This window comes from Pogoniulus pusillus, chromosome 16, assembly GCF_015220805.1.
Source record: "Pogoniulus pusillus isolate bPogPus1 chromosome 16, bPogPus1.pri, whole genome shotgun sequence".
In the NCBI taxonomy this organism is placed as follows: Eukaryota; Metazoa; Chordata; class Aves; order Piciformes; family Lybiidae; genus Pogoniulus; species Pogoniulus pusillus.
Genome location: NC_087279.1, coordinates 26052416 through 26079364, shown reverse-complemented (window position 1 = coordinate 26079364; position 26949 = coordinate 26052416). Strand labels below are relative to the sequence as shown.

Sequence of the window (26949 nt, the reverse complement as noted above, 5' to 3'; positions counted from 1 at the left end):
CAGCTGCAAACAGCAGCAAGCTGCTGAGACAGTGAACTCATCCAGATCCCAGTGCCTCATGAGGCTGAATTGATGACATCTTGGTCAGAATGGCTTCTGCCATCGATGAAGGGCCAGATACAGATGTGGGACAATCCTTCATCATTTACAGTCCTAGAAACACTATTTTTCCTTTCCTAAGGCAAGAGTAACCCTGTTTTTAGAGGCCATCAGCCCTCACAATTGGGGCTGAAAATCTAATTTTTGCTTACAAACTGATGAGTAACCATAAGCCTGGCCTGTACAGATGCATGTGTACCTCTTTCTTCAGGCAAGCAGAGATCTCTCTAGGGAGCTAGTTTCATTCTTTTCCTCTTTCTCTGATGATGAATTCGTGAAGGAAGGAACAAATGAGAGGGAAAGAGTGACCCAAGTGTAACAGCAAGAGTGAGTGTTAACGGGACATGTGGGAAATACTTTCGTATTACAGAGCACGATGTTGCTCATTTGCTACAAGTTATGATGGAAAACCAAATTTTCCCTTGTATTTTCTTCTCTACCTCACCTGAAATAGCTGTGCAGCAGAAGGTTCCCTGCAGGAAATGATTATCACCACTTCACATCAAGGTGCATTATGAAGTTTTATGCTCTTAGGTTTCATTTGTACAAGTGATATGTGTGCTTGAACTAGGATGGATATTACTGCCTGGCTGAAAGGCGGTCCTTGTTGGTTAACTTCAGCAGGCAGAGTGGCTTGAGTTTTAATTTGTTTTTGCTTCCAGGTTGCACTTTGTGCACCTGTCTTTTCATTTACAGCGACCTTTCACTTCTCCCTCTCCCCCATTTACAGCACTTACTTTGGACTTGGCTGTTTTGATTTATCGACCACTCAGATTTAATGCTTCATTCCTTGGAGAAGTGTCAGTGCTTGTGTCTGATCTAAGGTCACCTATGCTACTAATTCCAGGGGACTTTAATCTCCATATGGATGTGACCTCTGACACTTGCTAGAGAATTCACTGTATTACATGATTCACTCCAGCTGTGTCAGCATGTTCTTCCACCTGCATTGAAAGGTTATCAGTTTTTCAGGGCTCATTACCAGGTTTTGAGGTCACTCACCTTTTTTTCCAAATACACATCTAGATCTACTGCACCACTACTGTTCCTCTCAAACTGGTTGCTTGTTTTGAGAGTTGTTGTTTTCCCCACGTCGTTGCTTCTTGCCCAAAGTAAGTTAGAACGATTCAGTGCTGCTTCCTTTGTCATCCAGTTAAGTGCCGACTGTGACATTTTACATGCCAATGAATCATGAATACCTTGACTGAGAAACTCTTTGATTGGAAACACGTGCATTGTGTGAGCACCAAACTCAATCCCTTCATTGGGAAATCACTGTTTCTCTCTTTGCTTGCTTTGTTACAGATGTTAGCTCTCGTAACCACAATCCTGAAATGTTTTTGAGGAATCTGAGAGTGAGGCATAGCAACCTGAATTTCTTGCTCCCTTTATTTTGTGGTGTGTGTGTCGTGGTTTAACCCCAGCCAACAACTAAACACCATGCAGCTGCCGACTCCTTCCCCCTCCCAGTGGGATGAGGAGAACTGAGAAGAAACACGTATTGCAGGTTGAGATTAGAACAGCTCAGTTACTACAATAATAAAAAACATAATGGAAAGGAATATAACAAAAAGAGAGTGAAATACAGTCCAAGAAAAGACAAGTGATGCACAATGCAATTGCTCACCACTTGCTTTCAGATGCCCAAGCAGCAATCTGTCCCCCTCCTGACAACTGCTTCCAGTTTATATATATTGAGCATGATGTTCTGTGGCATGGAATTCCCCTTTGGTTAGCTCCAGTCAGCTCTCCTGGTTGTGCTTCCTCTCAGCTTCTTGTGCACCTGCCCACTGGCAGAGCATGGGAAACTGAAAAATCTTTACCTGAAGATAAGCACTAGTTAGCAACACCTAAACATCAGTGTTACCAGTATTATGGTCACACTTAGTTCAAACCACAACACTGTACCAGCTTCTAGGAAGAAAATTAGCTCTATCCCATCTGAAACCAGAATATTGTGCTACATCTTACATTGCCTGTTGTCATGGGTAAGTGATTATGGAAAGATATTTCTTGTCTATTTCTCTGCAGAGTAGTGGAACTGCATTTTGTGACACTTGCTGAACAATCTCTCACTGCCAAAAAGCAAAAAGACAAAACTTTGCAAGTGAAACTAGACTGAATTGTATAAGTAGAGATAATTGATGGAGAAGTGTATATATTAATATTGTATATACTTGAGGAAGGAGAGCATCTGGGCCAGGACCCTTACATGAATTTGAAATTATTATGAAAAAAGTCCGGTGGCTGATGGAATTGTGGCAAGGAAAAACTGTGCTGAAATCCTCAGCCCAGAAGGTCTAGCTGCTTCTTTTGAGAAGAAATGTCAGCTTTAGAAAGACCCTTTCCCCCAAAAAAACACCCCATGGGCTGGATGATTTCTCATTAATATGTTTGGTTAAAAACAAAATGTGAAAACCAGTAGCTGTTCTTTCCCTTAATGTACGTGTTTTTCTAAGATTATTTACCTCTTGGTGTCTTCTTCTGTGTGTTCATATATTTGTGAGCAAAAGCCAGCAGGAAATGGCTGCGGAACAGATGAACTGGTGCCAAGCTTTTCAGAGTGCTTTCTTCCAAACAGCCTCAGTGCTGACTTCTAAACTCACTTGTTTCTCTTATTGTTATCTGCAATACTAGTTTCCATAGCCATTCATCTTCCTATTGACAGACATTCTCTTATCCTTTAAATAAATGATGCAGTTGATTTTGTGCAGACCAAGCTTACTGGTTTTGAGGATTACTGAAGAATGTGCTGAGCCAGGATGATATTGTCCTACAGCCTGGATGTTCTGTTCTCCACAGTACTAGTTGTTTTCTTCATCAGTGGGGGCAGCTTGTGAAACAGAGACAAAAACTCTCTTTAAATGTGTCTAATCCATATTAATCTTAGCTATAAATGGAGAAAAAGAGGAGGTTACTTAGGACTTCTGATGATAAAGGCACACTGCCTGTATGTCTATTGCACTGGAAGACTACTCTTTGGAAGTGATTAGGATTAGTCAGAGATAAAATGGATGTTGACAGAATTGGCTAGCAACCTTCTGAAAGCCTTCCTCTTTCTTTGCTATTTTCTTTGTAGTTTTGAAGTATATCACGATGGTGTTTGATATTTCGTTAACAATAGTTGTATTTCCCTCTATTCAGTTGAGGGTTTTGTAGAGTTTGAGAAACATTAATTGCATATCTGCCCCCTGACTTCTATGAAGCAAGGGAAAATAAGGTCTTGTCAAACATATAAGCTGCAAAACACCTATTAAACTGAGACTAAACACTTCACTGGTGATCATTCAGTCAGCTCCAGTCCCAGCACTTGTGCTGGTTTGTAAGGTTTGCAAGCCTAGTAACTTTCTGATTTGTACTTTCTTATTCTTCAGAGAAGGTGACTGTCTTCTCTGAAAGCTGAGAGGGCTGCCTAGCAGCTCTACACAATCTATCATCTTCTGGTCTGGAAAGTCCATAGATAACAAAGAAATGGTCACAGAACTTTCTTGTGCACAGTCCCTGAGGTTATTAAGACCATTTATAGAGGGGAGAGTCCTGGACGCTGCTTCCATTAGCAAGCCCTATCTGCTGTATGGAGAGGTCAGGAAAGTGTCCTTAGTGAACCTGAACAGCATTAGTGTTTCTAGAGAAGCCTATGTGGAGAGTAGCAAGTCCCAAACACCTTACCAGAGTTAATCAAGAGCTCCGTGGTTTTCAATGCTCATCTGCTGCCCTCCACAATGTCTGGCTTGGCAGACCTAACCCTCTATGGTATTCAAAGACTCTATGACAGGAACATTGCTCTAGTCCTGTGGCTGATAAAAGTATTCTGTCCTTGGAGAGTTTTCTTATTTAAATGTGACGATGTAACTGAATTTGAACTGTAAATGTTGGCAGCCCTTAAGTTGCAGATCACAGAATCACAGAATTTCTGAGATTGGAAATGCCCTTCAAGATCATCGAGTCCAATCATTACTTTCACACCAACAAGTCCTTGACTAAACCAGATCCCTCAGCACAACATCTAATCAGTATGAATCGCTATGGTTGGAAAGGACCACCAGGATCATCCAGTCCAACCTTCATCCCAGCATCCTTCATCACTAGACCAAAGCCTCTAGTGCCACATCCACTCTCCTTTTAAACACCTCCAGGGATGGTGACTCCACCACCTCCCTGGGCAGCCAGACCACCCACTCAGGAAAGAACTTCCTCCCAACATCCAATCTAAACCTCCCCTGATGCAACTTGAGGCCATTTCCTCTTGTCCTATCATTAGTAATTTGGGAGAAGAGACCAGCTCCAGCCTCACTACAACCTCCTTTTAGGTAGTTGTAGAGGGCAATAAGGTCCCCTCTCAGCCTCCTCCAGTCTAAACAACACCAGTTCCCTCAGCTGCTCCTCCTAGGTCATGTTTTCTAGATGTCTCACCCACCTCATCGCCCTTCTCTGCACTCGCTCCAGCGCCTCAATGTCCCTCCTACTGTGGTGACCAAAACTGGATGCAGTACTTGAGATGTGGTCTCATGAATGCTGAATAGGTTTATGGGTGAAGAGCTATAATTTTATGGGTTTTTATATGTAAGTTCCAAGGGGCTTTGCTCTCCACAGCCTTGCTTTCTCCCTATCTCTTATTGGAGTTCTCTGTGAAATGGATTCCCTGATGTGTCCAGCATAGAATTCACTTACTGTGATCTTCACGCCTGTAAAAATTCTGCAGTCCCTGCTGCTTTAAAGCCTTGGCTTCCTAAGAATCTGTCGAATCTGAAATATTTTTAGAGTGTTCTTGTGTTTATCTGCTGTTGTACCTTAAATGTACTTTATACCTGAGATGAAGGTTTATTGAGCGCAAGATGGAGACTAAAATGTGCAGGAGAATATTCTTTTAGTCTTTGGCACTTTTGGACACCTGAATGTAGCTACAACAGGTTTCAGTGTACCCAGGCAGAGAATAGGCAGAGTTGATGGTCACTTTGTCAGATGTTCTGTGTGTGTTCTTAAATCTGAAAGCCACTCTGTGAGTTCCACACTCGTCCTCTAGATAATAGAATCAGAGAATGGTGAGGGCTGGAAGGGACCTCTGGGGGTTGTCTAGCCCAAGCTTCTTGCTAAAGCAGCGTCACTCAGAGCAGGTTGCACAGGATTGCTTTCAGGCAGGTTTTGAAACTTTTCAGAGGAGACTCCACAGCCTCTCTGGGCAGCTTGTTCCAGTGCTGTTAGTACTGCTGTCATTACTGTCACCTTTAAGGTAAAGAATTTTTCCCTTTTGTTCAAATTGCTGAACACTGGCAAAAAGGGGACTATAGCATATTAACACCTAGCATTTGCTCAGCACCTGCAGAAGAAATGAATATGGTATTCAACAGAATAAAAAGTGTTAAAATGTGTGAGAACAAGCAGGATGAAATAAAACTGTGAACACATAGAAAAGGAAAGACTATTACAAGGGCAATCCAATTAATGCAAATGATGCATGCAGATGTCTTTGGTATTTTAGTACCTTGCACTGTTGTACTTCATAAGAAGTGCACACTAGGGACAAGTGAGAATGATGTCTTCTTTTGATGGCAGAAGCACTTTCAAACCTTAGCATCCTACCCCTGCCAGCAGATGAAGAGGGGACACCTACTCTTACCTACTTGTGTAGCTGAGAAACATGAATAAGTGTACAGTAAAACAGCTACTAAGGCAAAGGATGCACTCACAAGGTAATTTAATTTTGCCTTCTGCAAACATCTGTGTGCCTGTTGACTCCTGGTGCTTCAGGGGAACACTGTCACCTCTTTGAAATTCAAACATGATAACTGAATGTGAGACCCAGTTTTTTTTTCAGCTGTATGCTCGGGGCCAACTTGTTTGATTTATTTTGGTATTGACTTAGCAGGATTGTTCACCTAAAGGAAACAGAATTTGAGCTTGAAAATAGACATTCTTTCAGCTATGTATTGATTGTTGAGGCTGGATCTAGTCTGATCCTTATGGTATCCCTTCTGAAAAACGGGATTCTACTCTTACCTTGGCATCCGGTGTCTGTTGAAGAATGACTTTAATTAAAAAGATGACCTGGCCACTTGGTCTTTCAGATGAGATACCTGGCAAGCTCAAGCATCTGGACTGAGCAGTTAATTTTTTTTTTCTTCCTTCCCTTATAAAATTTCCTCCTGAGAAGACAGTCCAGGCTGTGACCTTGCTCTCTTGAAGTCAAGAGAATTTTTTTCTGCTGGCTCCAGTGAATGCAAAACCACCACTGCAAACACCGTAAGAAACCACTGAAAATGGTCCGTGTTTAATTCCAAGAGTTTTGGTTTGAACTGCTGGTTCAATCAGTCAATCAATAAATAGACTATTTGAAATTAGCAACCTCATTTTACAAAACCTTTTTTGTCAAGACCCTCAGCCCTATGCTTTTCCACTCCAAATGTTGTCATGCAAGGTGTTTTGTAGAACACTACTTTGGAAGGAAGTGCCATAGCCAGTTTCTTTTCTCTCTCTGTTTTCCATACTGCCTCACAGAGGCCACTGCCTTACAAGCTGGTAGCTGTTTTCGTTTTTTTCATGTTTATTATGATATGGATGTTAGGTGCTTGCATGAAAATTCAGTCTGCCGATAAACATGTTACAGCAGCTATGTAAGAGAATTTTATGCTGTCTTCAACATTTCCCCAACTTTCTGTGAAACAGCTTATGCATTTTTCTGCTGTAACATATTTTGCTTAAAAGAACAGTGTGGCTTCTCCTCTCTCTCTATAATTATTTTATATGTTGAATGCACAAATAGAAGACTATTAATGAAACTCAAAAACGTGTAAATTGCTTGCTATGTCCCTCATTACAGGTAACTTAAGAACAAGGTAGGCTGAGAAGTTGTCACAGGTGTTTAAATTTTGTCAGAAAGAACTCCCACTGACCCGGAGGAAGCTTGGATTAAATATTCTATTTTACCACTTTCCTCTAAAGTGCCTCTCTTTTTACCAATAAAAAACCAACCTCTTCCCGGGATTGCATGTACTTAGGTTCTTGTCCACTGAAATTGTTGTGAATACAAATTTGGCATCAAAAGTCAGGGAGCTTTTTAGCTGTGCTTGAAATACTTGTGAAACTAAAACACACATGCAGCAAAGGATCATCGCCAAGACAGGGTTAAAAAAAAAAAGTGATATGCATGTTTGAACACTCTAATTTGCTAGGGTTTTTTTTTCCTCTTTATGAAAAACACCCTTAGAAGCCTAAACTGCATCACCAGCCCTTCTCAAGTTGAAGACTTCCCACCTAACTCATAAAAAATTCTGCCCCCAAAAGGACAGCGATCTTAGCACCCAGTAAGATTTCATCTTATGGATGAAATAATTGCCTGCCCATATCTCATCAGACCAAGGTGTTCTCTGTCTCAAAATACTGTATCTGGTATCAGTTAGTGACAGATGCTGTAGAAAAAAAACAGAACAGCAAGCAAAGCAGGGCAAGCTTGGAGAGAATAGGAAAGAGGACAACCCTCCAGGCTTGTCACTTGGAGGATTGTGTTTCCAGAGTGCTCTTCCTTTCCTTTCTTTACTCTGCTTTGTGCCTTTGTTATTACCCACACCTACACCTCAATAGTGTCTTCGTGTCTAAGGAGCTCACTTATGAAAAAACTCACCCTGTTCTGTAGTGCTGTTAATTTACATGGTGCTTTACAAACACATATAAGAGCCATCCAAGGCTCTAAATAAGACAAGAGAAATGCAAGATGAAGCACTCGAAGGCTGTTCATGAATGTGAGGACATGGAAATGACTTCTGCAAAAAGGAGATGGGTCATGTTAAGTGGGGGTATCTGAGAAAGGGGTTTAGGCAGGGCAGAGAGTGAGTTTGGCAATGCAGGAATGTGATTAGATGTGAAGGCAGGAGCAAGAGAAGGAGAGGAAGGAAAAATAGAGAAATACAGGACGGTAAAAAGAGAGGCGCTTTAGAGGAAAGTGGTAAAATAGAATATTTAATCCAAGCTTCCTCCGGGTCAGTGGGAGTTCTTTCTGACAAAATTTAAACACCTGTGACAACTTCTCAGTCTACCTTGTTCTTAAGTTACCTGTAATGAGGACATAGCAAGCAATTTACACGTTTTTGAGTCTCATTAAATATTATCCTGTCTATTGAGTCTCTTTATGTATGGAAAGAAGTAAATACAATATCTAATGCAGAACAGCCAAAGGAAGGAGTGTGCTCTGTCTCTCCAAGTCTTCGTGTCTAATCCATCTAATTGACTGCTCCAATCACCTTTTCTCCCTATGGCTTTTTAAGGGCCAGGGAAGACAGACTGAAAAATTGGCTTGTTGTGATGAACTAATCTTTATTAGTAAGAACACTCTGTGGTGCTTAGTGGTGTGATTAGTGGTGGACTGGGCAATGCTGAATTTACAGTTGGACTTGATGATCTTGAAGGTCTTTTTCAAGCTAAATGATTCCATGATCCTGCAAACAGAATAATCTTGGGAAATAAATCAGATCCTACAAGATTTGCCCCTTCATCTTCCTGGGATTTAAAGTGGGGTTCAAAAGATTCCATGCCTTGTCTGACTGTACAAAGTAGCTTTTTCTTTGTGAGCTGACATTTTGTTTTGTTCTCCACCACTTATCTCTGCAATTATTAGGCCAGCACCAAGTCAAGCAAGGGACATGTGAAGTTGTGGCAGTGCACCGCTGCTGCAATAAAAACCGGATTGAAGAACGTTCACAAACAGTCAAGTGCTCCTGCTTCCCAGGGCAGGTGGCTGGCACCACTAGGGCTCAGCCCTCGTGCGTGGAAGGTAAGCAGTTCCCTGCTCACTCGTGGTTCAGTAAGATTATTTAAGAAGTTTAGTCTCCTTGATTGTTTGACTTCCCACTGCCTCAAAAGCGTAATCCTTCCTTTGGTTAATTTTGGAAACATCTTTGTGCATTGATGATAATGAGTCCGTGCATAAATCTGGGCGTAATTAATCCTCTTAATATATGTACTCATCTATTTCGTGTCTGCCAATAAAACTTCTTAGCTTTTTCATACAAGAATTCTCCTTTAAAACTAGTCTGAAAACAGCATAAGCAAAGAATTTCAAGCTTAAACTATTAACCCTTCCGTTTGCCTTTAGGCTTAGTAGCTTGGCTAAAAATTCAGTGGATAATAGATACAGCCCTGAGATTAGGCATGCATATAGTGCTGGGACATCTGACTTTGAGAGCTGTTCTCTAAACAGATTTCATGTGCCTAATGAGCTCTTATGCTGGACACCAGCTATAATGATGCCTCATATCTAGTTAATTTCCTGTGTTGTCACCCCAAACACGTTGCAGTTTGGAGAGCAGAGCAAGCATGCTGTGCATAGGAGGCAGTATCTGAGCTAGGACACCTCCCTGATGAAGGAAAGGCGTGGTAATACGTTACCTTATCCCATCATTTCCCTTTTGAAATCCTTACAGAGATGAACATTGCCATCCTTATGTTTCTAACAGCATAACTTATTTGAAATTAATAATTAAATTGATTATATACACACAAGCCAAAATCTGACCTTGATTGTAATGTTGACCAGGCATCCTGAGGCTGTATAAAACCTGCCTCCCTGAGCTTTGCTCTGCACTTAGCCACCACCATTGTCCTCTCTGGCTTACCAGAAGTCCAGAAACTGTGAGTTACCCTTCTCCCTTTTCCTCTATCAAAGTCTCTTATCTGGAGAGCTTGCTGCTCTTGTTAACTTAGTGAAGACTTACTCTTCAAAAGAAGAGGTGTTAAAAAAAAGACTGGATGAGGCACTTAGTGCCATGGTCTGGTTGATTGGACAGGGCTGGGTGCTAGGTTGGACTGGATGACCTTGGAGGTCTCTTCCAACCTGATTGATTCTATCATACTCCAAGACATAATTTGTTTTGTTTGTTTAATTTTCTTTTATTTTTCTTTTACAAAAAGTCTAGAAGTAAACCAGATCCCCCATTTCATTAATTCATCATAAGCTCAGCCCTTATTATTTTTCACATGGAATCACAATAATTTCAAGTTAAATATTAAACAAAAGCTTCACAATCTGATTTTTAATAACATATTGTAAGTTTTGAGAACATCTTACTTAAGAAAGCATATCTATCTATCTATCTATCTATCTATCTATCTATCTATCTGTCTGTCTGTCTGTCTATCTGTCTATCTATTTATTCCACCTGGATAGTCATTTCATGCCTCAGGAATACAATCAGCTTTATCTTTGTGACTTATTAAGTGGTTTTCTTGTGAAATCAGAAGTACCTTCTATATTTCTGAGTGAAGTCAAACAGCAGGAATACTTTTGCATAGAGCAGATAATAAAAATCAGGCATTGTCCGAGATCTGCTTTAGGACTGCAAAGGTGACCCTGTCACTCCATGGCAGAAAGATATGAATGTGCCATACCTTAGATATGTAATTCAGTCTAGGCAAGTAGTTGAAATAATTCAGTAGTTGTTTTTTCTTCAAGTATAGTTGAAATTAAATATGAAAAAATATTATGAATATAACATTTTGGTTTCTCAAGTGAAGACTTTGAATCCCCTCATCCCTTAGGGTAATGCTTTACCATGCTTCACTTGTTTTTGCAAGCATCTGGGACTACAGTCAGTTGCTGAACCACAGAATCTGTAACTATATTTCACAGTATCACACAGTATCCCAGTATCATCAGGGTTGGAAGAGACCTCACAGATCATCAAGTCCAACCCTTTACCACAGAGCTCAAGGCCAGACCATGGCACCAAGTGCCACGTCCAATCCTGCCTTGAACAGCTCCAGGGACGGCGACTCCACCACCTCCCCGGGCAGCCTATTCCAGTGTCCAATGACTCTCTCAGTGAAGAACTTTCTCCTCACCTCCAGCCTAAATCTCCCCTGGCGCAGCCTGAGGCTGTGTCCTCTTGTTCTGGTGCTGGCCACCTGAGAGAAGAGAGCAACCTCCTCCTGGCCACAACCACCCCTCAGGTAGTTGCAGACAGCAATAAGGTCACCCCTGAGCCTCCTCTTCTCCAGGCTAACCAATCCCAGCTCCCTCAGCCTCTCCTCGTAGGGCTGTGCTCAAGGCCTCTCCCCAGCCTCGTTGCCCTTCTCTGGACACGCTCAAGCATCTCAATGTCCCTCCTAAACTGGGGGGCCCAGAACTGAACACAGTACTCAAGGTGTGGTCTAACCAGTGCAGAGTACAGGGGCAGAATGACCTCCCTGCTCCTGCTGACCACACCATTCCTGATGCAGGCCAGGATGCCACTGGCTCTCTTGGCCACCTGGGCACACTGCTGGCTCATGTTCAGGCGGGTATCAATCAGCACCCCCAGATCCCTCTCTGTCTGGCTGCTCTCCAGCCACTCTGACCCCAGCCTGTATCTCTGCATGGGGTTGTTGTGGCCAACGTGCAGCACCCTGCACTTGGAGCTATTGAATGCCATCCCCTTGGACTCTGCCCATCTGTCCAGGTGGTCAAGGTCCTGCTGCAGAGCCCTTCTGCCCTCCAACCCAGTCACATCTGCCCCCAGCTTGGTGTCATCTGCAAACTTGCTGATGACTGACTCCATGCCCTCATCCAGATCATCTATGAAGATGTTAAAGAGGATGGGGCCCAGCACTGATCCCTGAGGGACACCACTAGTGACAGCTGCCAGCTGGATGTGGCACCATTCACCACCACTCTCTGGGTCCAGCCCTCCAGCCAGTTCCTAACCCAGCACAGAGTGTTGCCATCCAAGCCATGGGCTGACAGCTTAGCCAGCAGTTTGCTGTGGGGGACAGTGTCAAAGGCCTTGCTGAAGTCCAGACAGACCACATCCACAGGCCTCCCCACATCCACCAAGCAGTCACCTGATCATAGAAGGAGATCAGGTTGGAGAGGCAGGATCTGCCCTTCCTAAACCCATGCTGGCTGGACCTGAGCCCTTTACCATCCCTCAGGTGGGCTCTTATCACCCCCAAGATAACCTGTTCCATCAGTTTCCCTGGCACTGAGGTCAGGCTGACAGGTCTGTAGTTCCCAGGTTCCTCCATCCCAACCTTCTTGTGGATGGGGACCACGTTGGCAGTTTCCAGTCTCCTGGGACCTCTCCGGTGAGCCAGAACTGCTGGAAAATGATGGAGAGCAGCTTGGCCAGCTCAGCTGCCAGCTCTCTCAGCACCCTGGGATGGATCCCATCTGGTCCCATGGACTTGTGGGTGTCCAGGTGGCTCAGCAGGTCCTGAACTAATTCCTCATGAATTTCCAGGGGAACACACTGCTCCCCGACCCCATCCCCCAGTTCAAGAGGCCACTTGCCTCCTCCTCCCTCTTTAATGTTAAAAACTGAGGCAAAGAAGGCATTCAGGACCTCAGCCTCTTCTTCATCATCAGTTATAGTGTTCCCCTCCTGGTCCAGTAAGCAGTGGAGACTCTTCTTGCCCTTCCTTTTAGCATTGATACATTTATAAAAGTGCTTTTTATTATCCTTCACAGAGGTGGCAGCCTAAGTTCTAGCTGGGCCTTAGCCTCTCTAATTTTTCTCCTGCATAATCTGGCTACCTCCTTAAACACATCAGGAGAAGCCTTCCCCTCCTTCCAGAGGTGATACACCCTCTTTTTCTCCCCCAATTCCTTCAGGAGCTGTTTGCTCATCCAGGCTGGTCGTCTTCCCCGCCGGCTCATCTTTCGGCACGTGGGAACTGCCAGCTCCTGTGCCTTCAAGAGCTCCTGTTTAAAGTAGGTCCAACCATCCTGGACCCCTTTGTTCTCAAGGACTGCTGCCCAGGGGACTTTGGAAATAAGTTTCTTAAGCAAACTGAAGTTTGCCCTCCGAAAGTCCAAGGTGTAGGTTTTGTTGTAGTGCCTCCCTACCTCCCTGCATATTGAAAACTCCACTATCTCGTGATCACTACACCCCAGGCAGCCTCCCACTGCCACATCTCCTACCAGCCCTTCTCTGCTGGAGAGCAGCAGGTCAAGCTGAGCTTGACCCCTAGTAGGGTCACTTAATAGCTGGGACATGAAGCTGTCCTCCATGCACTCTAGAAATCTCCTGGACTGCCTCCTCTCTGCTGAATTAAGTTCCCAGCAGATATCTGGCAGGTTAAAGTCACCCACAAGGACAAGATCTGATCTTGAGACAGCCTCCAGCTGTTTGTAAAATACCTCATCTGTTTCCTCATCCTGGTTGGGTGGTCTGTAACAGACTCCAACCAGGATGTCAGATTTGTTAGTCCTCCCTCTGATTTTAACCCACAAGCTCTCAACCCCTTCGTCCCTCACCTCAAGCTCAGTGGCAAGGAGTGACTCCCTAATATACAGGGCCACCCCTCCTCCTCTTCTCCCTTGCCTATCTCTCCTGAAGAGGCTGTATCCCCCCAGTATAGCACTCCAATCGTGCCTGTCATCCCACCAAGTGTCTGAAATGGCAACTATCTCATAGTCACCCTGGTGGACCAGGACTTGCACTTCCTCCTGCTTGTTACCCAAGCTGCGTGCATTGGTGTAGATGCACTTCAGCTGGGCTCTGGGTTCCTCAATTGTCCCTAGTTTCCTTCCCACTCTCTCCTTCTCACAGAGAGTAATTGCCTCACCCACCCCCTTCAGACCTAGTTTAAAGCCTGCCTAATGAGCCCTGCCAACTCCAGTGCCAGGACTCTCCTGCCCCTCCTAGACAACTGCACCCCATCAGGATCAAGCAGGTCTGGCGCAGTAGAAGTTCCCCCGTGGTCAAAGAACCCAAAGTGCCGCCGCTGGCACCATCCCTTGAGCCAGCTGTTGATGGCATGGGTTCTGCTGTTCCTCTCTGTGAACTCCCTTGCCACAAGGGGAACTGAGCAGAACACCACCTGTGCTCCTGCCCCATCTATCAATTTCCCCAGGGCCTTAAATTCCTTTTTAATTGCCCTGGTGCCCTTCTTCTCAATCTCATCCCTGCCAGCCTGAATTACCAGCAAGGGGTAATAATCAGAGGGCTGGATTAGGTTAGGGATTCTCCTGGTGATGTCCCTAACCCGGGCACCAGGAATGGAGCAGACCTCCCTGTGAGATGGGTTGGGATGACAAATGGGTTCCTCTGTCCCCCTCAAGACAGAGTCCCCAACAGCTATGACCCTTCTCTTTTTCTTGGTTTTTGTGGAGCTGGTCACCACAGTTGGTGGGGACTGCTCCACCCTAGGCATCATCCCAGATGGCTTCTCCTCAGCCCTCTCATCCTCCCTGCCCTCTGCATGCAGGGCTTCATACCTGTTGTGCAAGGGCAGAGGAAGAGGAGGAGAGGGCCGGGGTGGATTTCCCTTACTACCCCTGACAGGGATCTGTATCCATCCCTCCCTGTTTCCAGGGGCAGTTCCCTTAGCAGGGGGGATCTGCAGTGCCTGCTCCCACAGATCCAGCTCCCTTTTGTTCTCCCTTATTGACCTGAGCCTGGACACTTAGCCTCAGGATCAGATGTGTTTTTTTTTTCCTTAGCCTCAGGATCAGATGTGTTTTTTCCTGCTCTATACATATCATTCAGTAGGATTCTACACTGTGTCTTGAGTTTGTATATCTCATTCTGATACAGACTTTTCATTTTGTTTCTCAGCACCTCTTTACTGAGTGCAGGGCTGTTTAATTTCCTTGTATTTTGCCCCGAGCTTGAAGGGAAGGACTTTTGGTTGTGGAGGGCCCGTAAGCCCAAAAACAGGCTTACATGTGCCTTGCCCTGCCTGGACATGTTTTTCTGCCTGCACCAGAGGTAAACACATAAAACAAGCACAAAGAGGCACAACAGGCCTGGTGCCATGAAGTCTGGCCTGCCCAGGGCCCCTGATTGTGTAAGGTAGTTGTGTAAGTCCCCACATGCCCAGCTCATGCCTGCCTAGTGTAGGGCCCGTGCTATTCCCACATTTGGAAGGTCCAGGTCTGTGGCTTTTGCCTATTATGGTAAGGTTTGTCTGACTGCCAACCTGATTGGTCATTTTGGTGGCCAAAGGGCCATTAATCTCGGCCCACATTTGATAAATGGGGGCACACAGGTAAACAAAATGCTCAGGCTCCCCTGATCACTCACTTGCTCAGGCTCCCTTGCTCTCTCACTCTTGCATTATTAGGTTTAGACTCACCAGCACTGCTTCTTGTTTATGCCTGCCTGTGTGCCTATTTGCTTTGCTGTTATTATGGAGACAGAATCTCCCATAGGCTCCCAGCCAGCTGTGCACATTTGCATGCTACTGCGGTGAGTTACCAGGATTAGATCCTGTATTGCCTGCCTTTACCTATGGAGCTCAGTCTCCCATGCAGCTGTGCACACCTGCACACCCGCTGCATTATTATTGCCTGGTGTGCACCACTGCTGCTGAGTTAACCAGGAGCAGACCCCACTTGTCTGCGTGCAATCAGCCTGTGTAGCCAGCGTGAGACTGTGCTGACACTGCACAGCATCGTACTCCTTCTGCACCTGAGGTCCTGCCTAAGAATCCCTGGACAGAGCATCCAGAAGAAGCCAGGAGACGGGCAGAGATTGCATCCTTTGCCAGGAGAAGAAGGTCAGAGACTGTCCTTTCCCCAGAAGCCAGGAAGATTCTCCTTTCCCCTGAAGCTGGGAGGATTTCAGCCTCAAAGTCCATGGGCAAAGACTCCCCTGAAGTTTGGACACTTATAATAGGCTGTGATGTAGCCCCAGAGGGTGATTGATAATTAATCAGAATTTATGAGTAAATGCTTTAATGCCTCTGATTTCTATTGCCTCCTGCCATAGAGCAAAAAGAGCTTCAGCTCACTTGCTGGGCAAGCAATGTATAGATCCCAAGCGGTATTTGCTGCAGGGAAGCTCCTCTCTCTGTTTATAGTTTGAACTGTTTGATAGTTATTAATAAGTTATAAATCATAGAATAAATAAATCTTAGAATCAACCAGGTTGGAAGAGACCTTCAAGATCATCCAGTCCAACCTATCAAACAGCCCTATCCAGTCAACTAGACCATGGCACTAAGTGTCACATCCAGTCTTTTCTTGAACACCTCCAGGGACAGCAACTCCCCTACCTCCCTGGGCAGCCCATTACAATGCCAATCACTCTCTCTGCCACAACGTTCTCCTAACATCCAGCCTATACTTCCCCCGGCACAACTTGAGACTGTGTCCCTTTGTTCTATTGCTGGTTGTCTGGGAGAAGAGACCAACCCCCACCTGGCTACAACCTCCCTTCAGGTAGTTGTAGACAGCAATAAGGTCACCCCTGAGCCTCCTCTTCTCCAGGCTAAACAAGCCCAGCTCCCTCAGCCTCTCCTCACAGGGCTGTGCTCCAGGCCCCTCCCCAGCCTTGCTGGCCTTCTCTGGACACCTTCCAGCACCTCAACATCTCTCTTGAATTGAGGGGCCCAGAAGTGGACAAGTGTGGCCTGACCAGTGTTGAGTACAGGGGAAGAATAACCTCCCTTGTCCTACTGGCCACACTGTTCCTGATGCAGGCCAGGATGCCTGGACACACTGCTGCCTCATCTTCAGCCTATTATCCACCAGCACCCCCACGTCCCTTTCTTCCTGGCTGCTCTCCAGCCACTATGGTTTGGTATTAATCCTAGAATGTCTTTCATAACTGTGTAGATCCTTTTAATATTAAAATTCAGTGGCTGGGGGTGGTGAGAGTTCAGAATATTGAATTAACAAATTATATATTTTTACAGAATATCATCTCACACCAATTAATTTCTCCCCTCTGCCACAACTGGCGTAGGCGGCAGAATCCTCTCCGCGACACTTTTCTAATCAAAAGAAAATATATTACAGATCAATGAGCTTGTGGTAGTCTTTTAAAGTCTTCGAACTTCAGACATCATCCAGCAATAGGTATCATTTCAATGAGGGCAGCAATTGCCTCTCTGCTGTTGGTCGTCACATGGTGGCTGGCAACTGCAGTTCTTGTCTGAAATCATAGGATATCTCAGGTTAGAGGGGAGCTGTAAGGATCCTCAAATAAAAATCTCTGATCCTCACAGGACTGTCTAAAACCAGATCATATGACTAAGAGCTGTGTTTGGACAAAATAAGAACATAATTTAGTTCTTGTTCACTGAATATGTGCCTAGAAAGTACCACCCACCTGGTCTGTCAAGGTAGATAGTTTTTAGTGATGCACAAAGAAATGCTTTCACTTTTGGGAATTGGTGATAAATGCAGCTTAATGCTCTGTAGTTTTCATAGATGTCATTAAATATGTTTTATTTGGATTTAGAAAATATATTCTGTTTGGATTTTAGGTTCCTTATGTTCACAACAAAAATAAATTTGTGGAAGTCATGCTGGAAACCACTAGCAAATAGAATGGAGGCAATTTGTCTTAACCTCAGCATTGTCTTTGAACTTTTCAGGGTGTTTCAGTTCTTCTTGGGCAGCAGCAAAAATACTACGGAATCCTATTTCATGTTGTATACAGAGCAGCAGCCTCTGTAAAGCTATCAGGATATAATGACATTTTCCTTTCTTGACCAAACAAATGAATATAATTAAATAATTTCAAATAATTTTGCTGAGTCTGCTGCTTCTCTTTCAGTGTTAACAGTGCAGGAAACGGTGACCAGATTCTAGCTTTCCTTTATGTCAGACAAGAATATCACTGCTCATAAACTGTACATGCTTCACAAGAAAGTAACACTACTCAAGTAATAGATACTTACAGGTTATGGAAGACTGCAGAACTCTGGGACCTTTGCAAAATCTAGACAATCTGTGCTTACAGTGCTCAGACCTGACAATTGAGCAGCTTTCTGCTATATTTTTTTTAATGCATTTTTAGTTAAAATAAATTTTAAAAAAATAAAGTAAATCTTTCTCATCTGGAATTTATGTATCTGTGTTTAGTACTTGTTATGCTAGGCTGGATAAGTTAGAAATAGGCTTATACATGTGCTGGCTTGCCCAGGCATGTTTTTTGTCCCGTGGTAAACAAGGTACACACACTTAGCTCGTGCCTGCCTTGTGCAAGGCCTGTGCTTTTCCCAGATTTGAGTAAAGCAAGCCTATGATTTCACCTAGTATGGTCAACTTGAGTAACTGCCATTCTGATTGGCTATTCTGTGTCCAAAGGCCCATTAGTCCTGGGCCACACTGATAAAAGAAATATGCAGGTAAACACAGTGTGCTCTGCCATTCTATTCGTGCCTGACGTTGCCTGCAGCCATTGCTTACTGCCTTCTTGTTTGCCTGGAAACTCCACTGTCACAAGTTTACCAGGAACAGGCTCTAAATGCTTCCATGTGATCAGCCTGCATAGCCAGTGTGACACTGAGACTGCACATTGCAAGACATCCTGCCTGCACCTGAACGTCTCCTGTCGAGACGGGAAGTCCTGGAGATACAAGATCATCCAGAGGACCAAGTCAGAGATTGTCTGCCTCCTTCTGGGAAGAATCAGAAGTCTCAGCAGTTGACAGGAAAGACAGAATTTCCTGAAAGTGTTCGGGTACTGTCTGAAGCTGTAGCTAGCCCCACGAGTTGGGAAATAATATTTTGTGAGTAAATGCATAAAGCCTCTTATAATTCACCATTGCCTTCTGCAAGAAGCAGACATAAGCTCTTTGAGTCATAGAATCATAGAGTCAACCAGGCTGGAAGAGATCTCCAAGATCATCCAGTACAACCCGTCACCCAGCCGTGTCCAATCAACCAGACCATGGCACTAAGTGCCACATCCAGTCTTTGCTTGAATACCTCCAGGCACGGTGACTCCACCGCCTCCCTGGGCAGCCCATTCCAATGCCAATCACTCTCTCTGACAAGCAACTTCCTCCTAACATTCAGCCTATACCACATCCAACACAACTTGAGACTCTGTCCCCTTGTTCTGTTGCTGGTTGCCTGGGAGAAGAGACCAACCCCCACTGCCTCCCTTCAGGTAGTTGTCCATCTAGTGGGCAAGCAGTATATTAACCACAAGCAGTATTTGGCTGCAAGAATCTTCTCTTCCAGTTCAGTTATGTTTATATTTATGCAAATTATTTCCAGATGTAGTTGTTGTCTGTAAATTGTTTCCATGACTGCGCAAGAACAGATTATTATTAAAATTAGTGTTTGAGGGTGGCAAGAGTTCTGAATATCAAAATTAATAAACAATGTTAATTTTGGAAAATATAATCTCACATTCATTAATTAACCCTTCATAGCAGTATTTTAGTTTATTAGATAAGGTGGAGGTACTTACTGAAGGGTGTTTATTTCTGTGCAGAAAATGGATATAACCATAATCCATTGACTACTTTGAATGTAATTTAATCATTGACAGAATTATTTGACCTTGTATTTGAGTCAACAACAATACTTTGCAAGATTTTAAATGTTGGGTTTTTTCCCTTAGTTTTCCCTATCTTGCAGCATGTGGTTTTCCTGACCTAGATCTCACTGCATTTCACTGTCAGCTTGTTTGCTAATTTGGGTGAGGGTAGAGCCTAGTTCATCAAACAGAGCTCCTTGTTGATGTGTGTTGGACATTGAACCCTTTTTGTATATATATATGCCATGAAATAGGCAAGCCTATTGTCATGGTTTTCAGCACACAGTCACTGGCCAGCTGGATATTAACATTTTGAAACAGGTTGACAGATGTAAAGAATTTCACAAGAAGTCAGATTAAAAGCAGCAGATGAATGGAGCAGTTCTGTATGTTAAAACTTAAGCCCTGCTCCAAAAGGGTAGTGGATGCATGTACTAATATTCACAGGTTCCAATGTTTCAGGAAAGCCTAACTTTTGAGCCAAGCCAGAATGAATGTTTGCTTGATTACATTCTGGCACATACCAACAGACAGAAGTGACAGTGTTTTCTCATGGTATGTGCTAGGGAGGAAACCACATGCTTTGTACAGATGAAATGATAGATGTCCAGGTAAGTTCCAAGAAAAAAAGTATTGAAGTGGTGCAGGGAGGAAGATAAGAGTTAGCTAAATCTTGCAAATACGTTAATGAAAGTCTTCATTGCCTTTATTGCTCTGAATCAGTCCTTTCCCAGGTGGTGCAATAATACTGTGTTGTGGGGCCTGGCTGACTATATTTATAGAGTGCTTTGCATTGCTGGAGTGCCTTTCGTCTTGGAAACTTTAAATATTGGTAGTAGCAGAAGTCAAAGTACTTCATTCAAAGAGGAGCATATGAAGGTGAAAAATCAATGTTTGTTATAGCATGAGATCTTCCTAGCATTTTTACCAGCAGAATAAAAAATCACTCATCATAGACTAGCTAAGAGTGCAAGATGAAAACTCTTTGGATCAAGAGTTCTTTTATCCTTTGCCCATGATAACACACTTAGTTGCATTTTGGATGCATCCAACAAGAAACTCTGTCATTTGTGTGTTTGAACTTAGTTCTGAGGGTTCTTGACAAGCACTGGCAAACAAACAGACCAAAAAACCCCAAGGCTACTTCTGTGCACATAGCTCACTTTCCTGGGAGTTATTTCAGCTTCCAAGCACAGACCCGTCTGAGACTGAGAAATGTTGCTGTAGATAAACTGAGCCACTAAACTCAGAAAAAAGCAGCATGTACGAAGGAACTTAAATATACAGAAAGGACAGAGCACGTAGCCTGCATTCCCTGCCTTCAGTCGTAGCTATACTACTTGAGTACTGAGATTTTGCTTAGCAAAGGCCAATTCATTCTGTCAATGACTAAATTACATTTAAGGTAGCCAGGAGATTTTGTTTATACCCATTTTCTTTATGGAAAAAAACATCTCTGAGTAAGTACCATCAGCTTGTCTAACAGGTACTGCCAAGAAGATAAAACATTAATAACTTCTGTCTGTGGAGTAGCTATCTTAGCTATGCGTGTTAAATGCTTCTAAGCAAATCACCATGAGCCAAATCACCTTCATCCAGGCAATTGCATTACTTCAAGAATTTACGAAGAAGAAACACTCAGATTGGAAAAAAAATGTGAATGGGACTAAAGAATTGTTTAAGTTTTGTCACTACAGCCATAACGAAGAAGCAAGACATGTTTTGCTGAAAGCCCATCTAGGTTGTAGACTGAAGGGAAGATTGCATATAGAATAGAAAACCCAAAACCAACCAGCAAGAAATAAATAAGAAATAGATAAAAGAAGATATAGCTTAGAACATTTCCCTCCCACTGTTTTTGAATGAATCTCAGAATACTTGAGAATTCAAAAGGATGCTAATGCTGTGTCAGTATTCAAAGAATAAAAGGAAATATACAGTGGCATGAATAATGTGTTGAAAATCTATGTTAGAAAGCTTAATCCAGTGGATTTGTTCAGCCTAAAGACTGTATAAATTTGTTTGTTCAAGTAGAAGACAAAGAAATCCTGTAAGACCCATATGGGTCAGGCCCACAGTGCCTGAAATATTGGCATTGTTAATCCTGAAGGCTGATTAGTGTCACAGTTTTGCTTTTGGTGAGTGATAGGATGAGAAGATAGTTTCTAATTTATTGTTAACTAAAGAAGGCTGTAACCAACATCTGCTGCAATTCAACTTTAATTGGTTTTTAATTTTTATACTTTTAAAATTCTGACTCTGAGTACTTTAGAGCCCTAACAAACTGGCTAGTAGATCTCTGGTCAGCTGTATTTGAAATATATTTCAGAATACCTGGAGTAGGCTGGAAAAGCACTGTTATTGTGCCAGATTTGAGAGGACAGGCAGCATGGGCCAGCCACTTAGAGGCAACTGAGGCTCATCTCTCTCCTGTGCAAGGAGTGGAGAAGCTGATATGGTGTCCAAGGAATTCCTGGACTACAGATCACAGGAGCTTTCTGAAAAGAGATTTGACATCCATAGCGGATATCACTTGTGGAGAAGTTTTCAAGGTTAATACAGGTAGTTTCTAAGTTTGGCACATGTAAGTCTCGGCTTTCCAAGTTACCTTGGAGTACTTATTCAAGTAAAGATTTGGTCCTAATTACATTTGAGGATTTAAGTCTAATTTTTCATAAGGTAATTAATTTTGAACCATGGGCCACTGTGTGCAGTGTCAGTCACCTGTCTTACCTCCAAACCCCACCTCTGCCCAGAGTCAGCAGTAGGAGAGGTAGTCAAACCACACACACCAATGGGAATTCACAGTGCTCAGCTCTGCATCTGCCTCCAGCATTTTCAGCAGTGACCTGAAAGCAAATACAGAATCTGTCCAGACAAAAACATGTATGCATTTCATCTGGGGGGGCAAAGCAGTAATTGAAGAGAAGCCCAAGGTAGGCACATGGCACAGTCCTAGACACAGGAAGCAGAACCTGTTTGAAATAACTGCATTAATGAAGACAAATGCATTGTGGTGCAAACCCAAATAAGTTCAATCAGCTCAGCTTATCAGGCAGAAGGTTAAAAAGTTACTGAATTACAACACGTTTAGTACCATCACAGGGAGAAAATGATGATTGCTAACAGGTGCTGTAATGTAGGAGAAGAAAACAAGACAGAAGGGGAAGAAAACTAAGGCTGCATGTTTCATGCTGAGATTGTTTAACTGTTAGAAAAAATGACAATGGGAGACATTTCTTTCTTCACCCATTCCAGATCAGCTTGTTAGACACTGCGTAGGCATATGCAACTGGAGGCACAACACAGTGAACTGCATGAGGCAAGATGAGATGATGTATTGACACTTTTTGCCTTTACTCTCTGTAAAGCTATTGTTTCCGTGAAATCATTTTATCTAGGGTCAATGCCAGTCTGGAGTGAAAATGATCCCTCTCCTCCTGGGAAGCTCAGTCAAGTTTCACCTGATTTGTCAACAATCAATCAGCATCAATGCAGATAACCTATGATCAAAATGACTGGTGAGAGGAATCAAGCACTTACTTTATAGCCTTATGAGAATGAAAAAATAGTTTCTAGAAGCCTAACTGGTGTTCCAGGAGTACATTTTCCACAGTGTCTTTCATGTAGGCTTAGCGTGAAAGTGCAAAACAAAAGTAATTGAATGAACATTTCAGCAATATCCTGCTGTCAGCTTGGCTGCTTGTCACCTTAATTTGAAGGTTGCAGATCCACCTTGAAATTAAAAGCAAAAAGGTGCTTTACAAGAAGTAGATTAAATTATTTTTGTTGATCTCTTTGGGATCTAGGATGAAAAAATCAGTATTTTGTGCACAGAGCAGCATATGTAGAGTTACTAAATCGACATTTTAGGCCATATTTTATTTTGAATTCCAATTTAAATGATGTAAAATTGTGAAATGATGTATTTCATAATCATTTTCTGGGGTTCTGTGAATCCCATGAGCAGTGCAAAACTTGAAACTGCATGCAGATGTTTGTGGGAAAGTTTATCTGTTGCTTACAGCAATATTCTAAGGCCATGACTACACTTGTGAAAATAAAAAGTATGGTCTTATTAATGGAAATTGGCCTAGAAAATTAATAAATCTGCACAGTTCAGCTGTCCTGCTGTAGTCTTCCAAAACATGCTCAAAGCTGGCAGTGTAACCAAGTAGATTTTTAGGTAATAACCTAATCCTCTCTTGTGGTTTCCATGTTTTTATCTGCACTATTTGCTGACAGACCTCACATACTTACATCTCTGTGCAATTCTATTTTCTCACCCAGTGAAGGGAGAAACTGGCATTTCTTCGTCCAGTCTGGCATATGCATATCTGGGTTAAACAAGAAGCTTTAGTTTCATTCTGCCTTACAGCAGGCACTTGACTGAAGCATGTAAATGGAGGAGGCAAATCCTCTTTGTAGTCAGTGGAGATGGAAAGGTATTTCCAGAAGTCAATTCAAATGTTGGTCAGTCTCTGGCAGTGCTTGCCTGTCTTTATCGTTTGCATTTTGCATTTGCCTTTCTGTGTGATGATGAGGGGGTTTGACCACATTTTTAGCTCAAATACAATGAGGTGTGATCAGCTACTGAAACAGGAACTGTTGGTTCTACCCTTTGAAATCAAACAATTGACCTTTGCATGGCCAAATTCCATACTAAATCCAACAGTAGCAAAAAAACTATCATCTTTTGTTTCTCTTTCTTGTATCTTTTTCTAGCTTCCATTGTTCTGCAGAAGTGGTGGTGTCATATGGACCCTTGTCTGGATGGAGAGGACTGTAAAGTACTACCAGACTACTCAGGTTGGTCTTGCAGCAGTGGAAATAAAGTCAAAACCACAAAGGCAAGTACCGCAATTGCCTATATTAAGAGGTGACTGTCTGCTGATATCCCTTGCTTATTGCATTGTATCTGTGGGTGTGAGCTCCAGTACTGGGCTCCTCAGCATTTTAGGAAGGGGTGGTTATTGCAGTTGTTCTCAGAGAGGGAAATGTTGAGTCAAAACTGCCCCTTCATTGCCATCCTTGTTAAGTTCTTGGGCAGTGGGGTCAAAGTGGAGAAAGTCCTGCTTCAGACTTTAGTGAGCAAGGAAACTATTCTGTTGTGGCCAGTACTAGAGGGATAATCATGTTCCAAGATCAATTTTCAGTCTGTAGACTGAGTACATGGATCTAAAGTTTTTACCAGCATCATCTGAAATTAGTTTCTTGTGGTATTGGAAAGTCCTTTTAGCTTTGGGAAGTTGCAGCCTGTCTTGGGAGTTGTTGAGAATCTGCCCTGATGCCAATGGCAACTGTGGGACCCTGAGCACCACTGGAAATCAGGGTGGCTCAGATAATCTCTAATTACAGGCAATCCTGTAGATGGCCCTTTTGCTAAAAAAAAAAAAGAAAATATCCATCCTGATTCTTAACTAATGCCATCAAGGAGAAACTGTCACATCCTCTGTCTGCTTAACCATCTAGAATTAGTTCTCTGCATTGAAGTTCAACAAGCCATAGAAAACTGCGTATCTAAATATACTATGAATTAGGAGTCTTTAGGAGGCAATGGCTTTGCTTTCCCCTTTGCAGCCTCCTCTAGGTGGGAAGGAAAATTGTTGATTAGGTCACAGTCTACGTTCAGAAGCACATACTGACACCAAATGTTGCTTAGTAATCACAGTATCACAGTATCATCAGGGTTGGAAGAGACCTCACAGATCATCAAGTCCAACCCTTTACCACAGAGCTCAAGGCTAGACCATGGCACCAAGTGCCACGTCCAACCTTGCCTTGAAGTGCCCCAGGGACGGCGACTCCACCACCTCCCCGGGCAGCCCATTCCAGTGTCCAATGACTCTCTCAGGGAAGAACTTTCTCCTCACCTCAAACCTAAATCTCCCCTGGTGCAGCCTGAGGCTGTGTCCTCTTGTTCTGTTTTAAGAAGTCAACAGTCCTGGTGTGATACTGATGACCTAAAGTTCAGATACAAACAATGCGCTGTGGCAGGCTCACTGTAAAAATCTGACCAAACCAACCAGTTCAGAAAACCCTATTCCTGTCTTTAAGACCAGAGGAATTGTTGCAAATCTGGATTATTGCAGCCAGCAAATTACAGAATATGGTGGTGGGATGTTTTTCTAAAGCTAGTGTGGAACAAATCATCCTGGCTACAGTTAGACTGTGCAAATTCATCAACTCCAGTGAGCTTGTGTAGGTCTAACAGAGGGCAGAGTACAGCAATATGAGAGCAAACATTGCTTCATTTAAACTCCTCCTCTGCTTTGCTGGGGTGTGGAGTAATGCATTTTGCATTGACTTTTATCACCAGAGAAGATTTGTTTGAGGTCATTTAAGTGAAAAGATAATGAAACAGCTGGCACTTAGGTTTAGCTGTGAATGATTGTACTGTGTCACTGACATGCAAACCATTTGTTTTCCTTGCATGGTTTTAGTTTTCTTTCTTTCACTGTGTTGGTTCAGATCTGCACGTGTTAAGCCATGGTTGTATTTTCTCATGTGTGTGGTTAGCAGCATTGTAAGAGAGATTGTGTTTCTGAGCGAGGTCTTCTGGTACTGCAACAATAGAAATCTAGATACAAATAATAAAGTTAGTGATTAAACATTACACTGAAATGAGGCAAAAGAGTCCTAGCCTTTAAGTGGTGGCTGGCCCCATTAGAGAAGGGATCAGGCAGAATTCCTTAAAGGGCAGATCCCTTAAAATATGTCTCAGTACCTCTCTTTCTAGTAACTCATTCTAGAAATTCTTCCATCATTTTCTGTGTGGTACTTCAGGGAAATAATTACTTTCATGCTTTTAAATGCATTGGGTTTGACCCATAAAAGCTTTTTTGATGCATTTACCTGCATTTCATTTACTAAATGAACTCTGAAGAGTTAGTTTAGGAGATTTGATAGCTACATCCTCAGCAGCAACAGCATTTCTAAAAGCTGAGAATTTGTCCTATTATAACCAAATTGTTGTTACCTTTGTAGCTAGCTTTTGGTGTTGTGCCTCTTGAAAACCAATCTGAAATCCCAATTTGTCTTCTTTATTGGTCCAAGTAAGAAAGGAAAGGATTTGCCCAGGGTCTTGTGGGTAAGATTCATTGTGCCCCGCAACAGGTGTGTTTGCATCCAAGCAAAGTTGTTTAGGATTCTCCAAAGTCAGGTGAGGAGAAATGGGTGACCTCACAGCATGACTGAGCCCATCTACAAGACTGTTCCCACAGGTACTTCTTTCTCTCTCCTGTACCTTAGTGAAGCCCTGGTGACAAAGTTATGTGTAGATGGCTGCTTGCTAGACAGCAAAACTGTGCTACAGAATCAATTCTGGCACCTGATCTAGTCAGGGGTGCCTCTGCTTACTGCAGGGCAGTTGACTAAAAGGCCTTTAAAGGTCCCTCTCTACCCAGCGCGTTCTTTGATTCTAGGATCTGTATTTCCTCTGCAGTGATTTGCTTGTCTCGTATGTGGTTTTTCTTTGTCTACTAAGATACCATTTTTGTGCAAATGCAGTAAGCAATGGAAACTCTAGTTTCTGAACAGAAACTTTTGTCACAGGTTGTATGGAAACAGAAGGAAAATAAAGGGGAAATATGGTTGTTTTTTTTCTTGTTATAGAGAAAATGAACCTTGTACTTGGCTTTGGTGAGGCCACACCTTGAGT

The 26949-nt window shown here is 43.1% G+C and overlaps 1 protein-coding gene across 3 annotated transcripts in view; it reads left to right on the top strand.

Annotated features, from left to right (window-relative positions):
* The window catches only part of TAFA4 (TAFA chemokine like family member 4), a 106841-nt gene that overhangs the window by 76256 nt on the left and 3636 nt on the right, over nt 1–26949 (top strand). For 2 of the 3 annotated variants that reach the window (XM_064157055.1, XM_064157056.1), the window contains 2 exons: nt 8708–8863; nt 24015–24098. In XM_064157055.1, the coding sequence (XP_064013125.1) occupies nt 8708–8863; nt 24015–24098 (240 nt within the window). Of the gene's footprint in view, nt 1–8707; nt 8864–24014; nt 24140–26949 lie in introns of all 3 variants that reach the window. The other variant, XM_064157057.1, reaches the window with a different exon arrangement.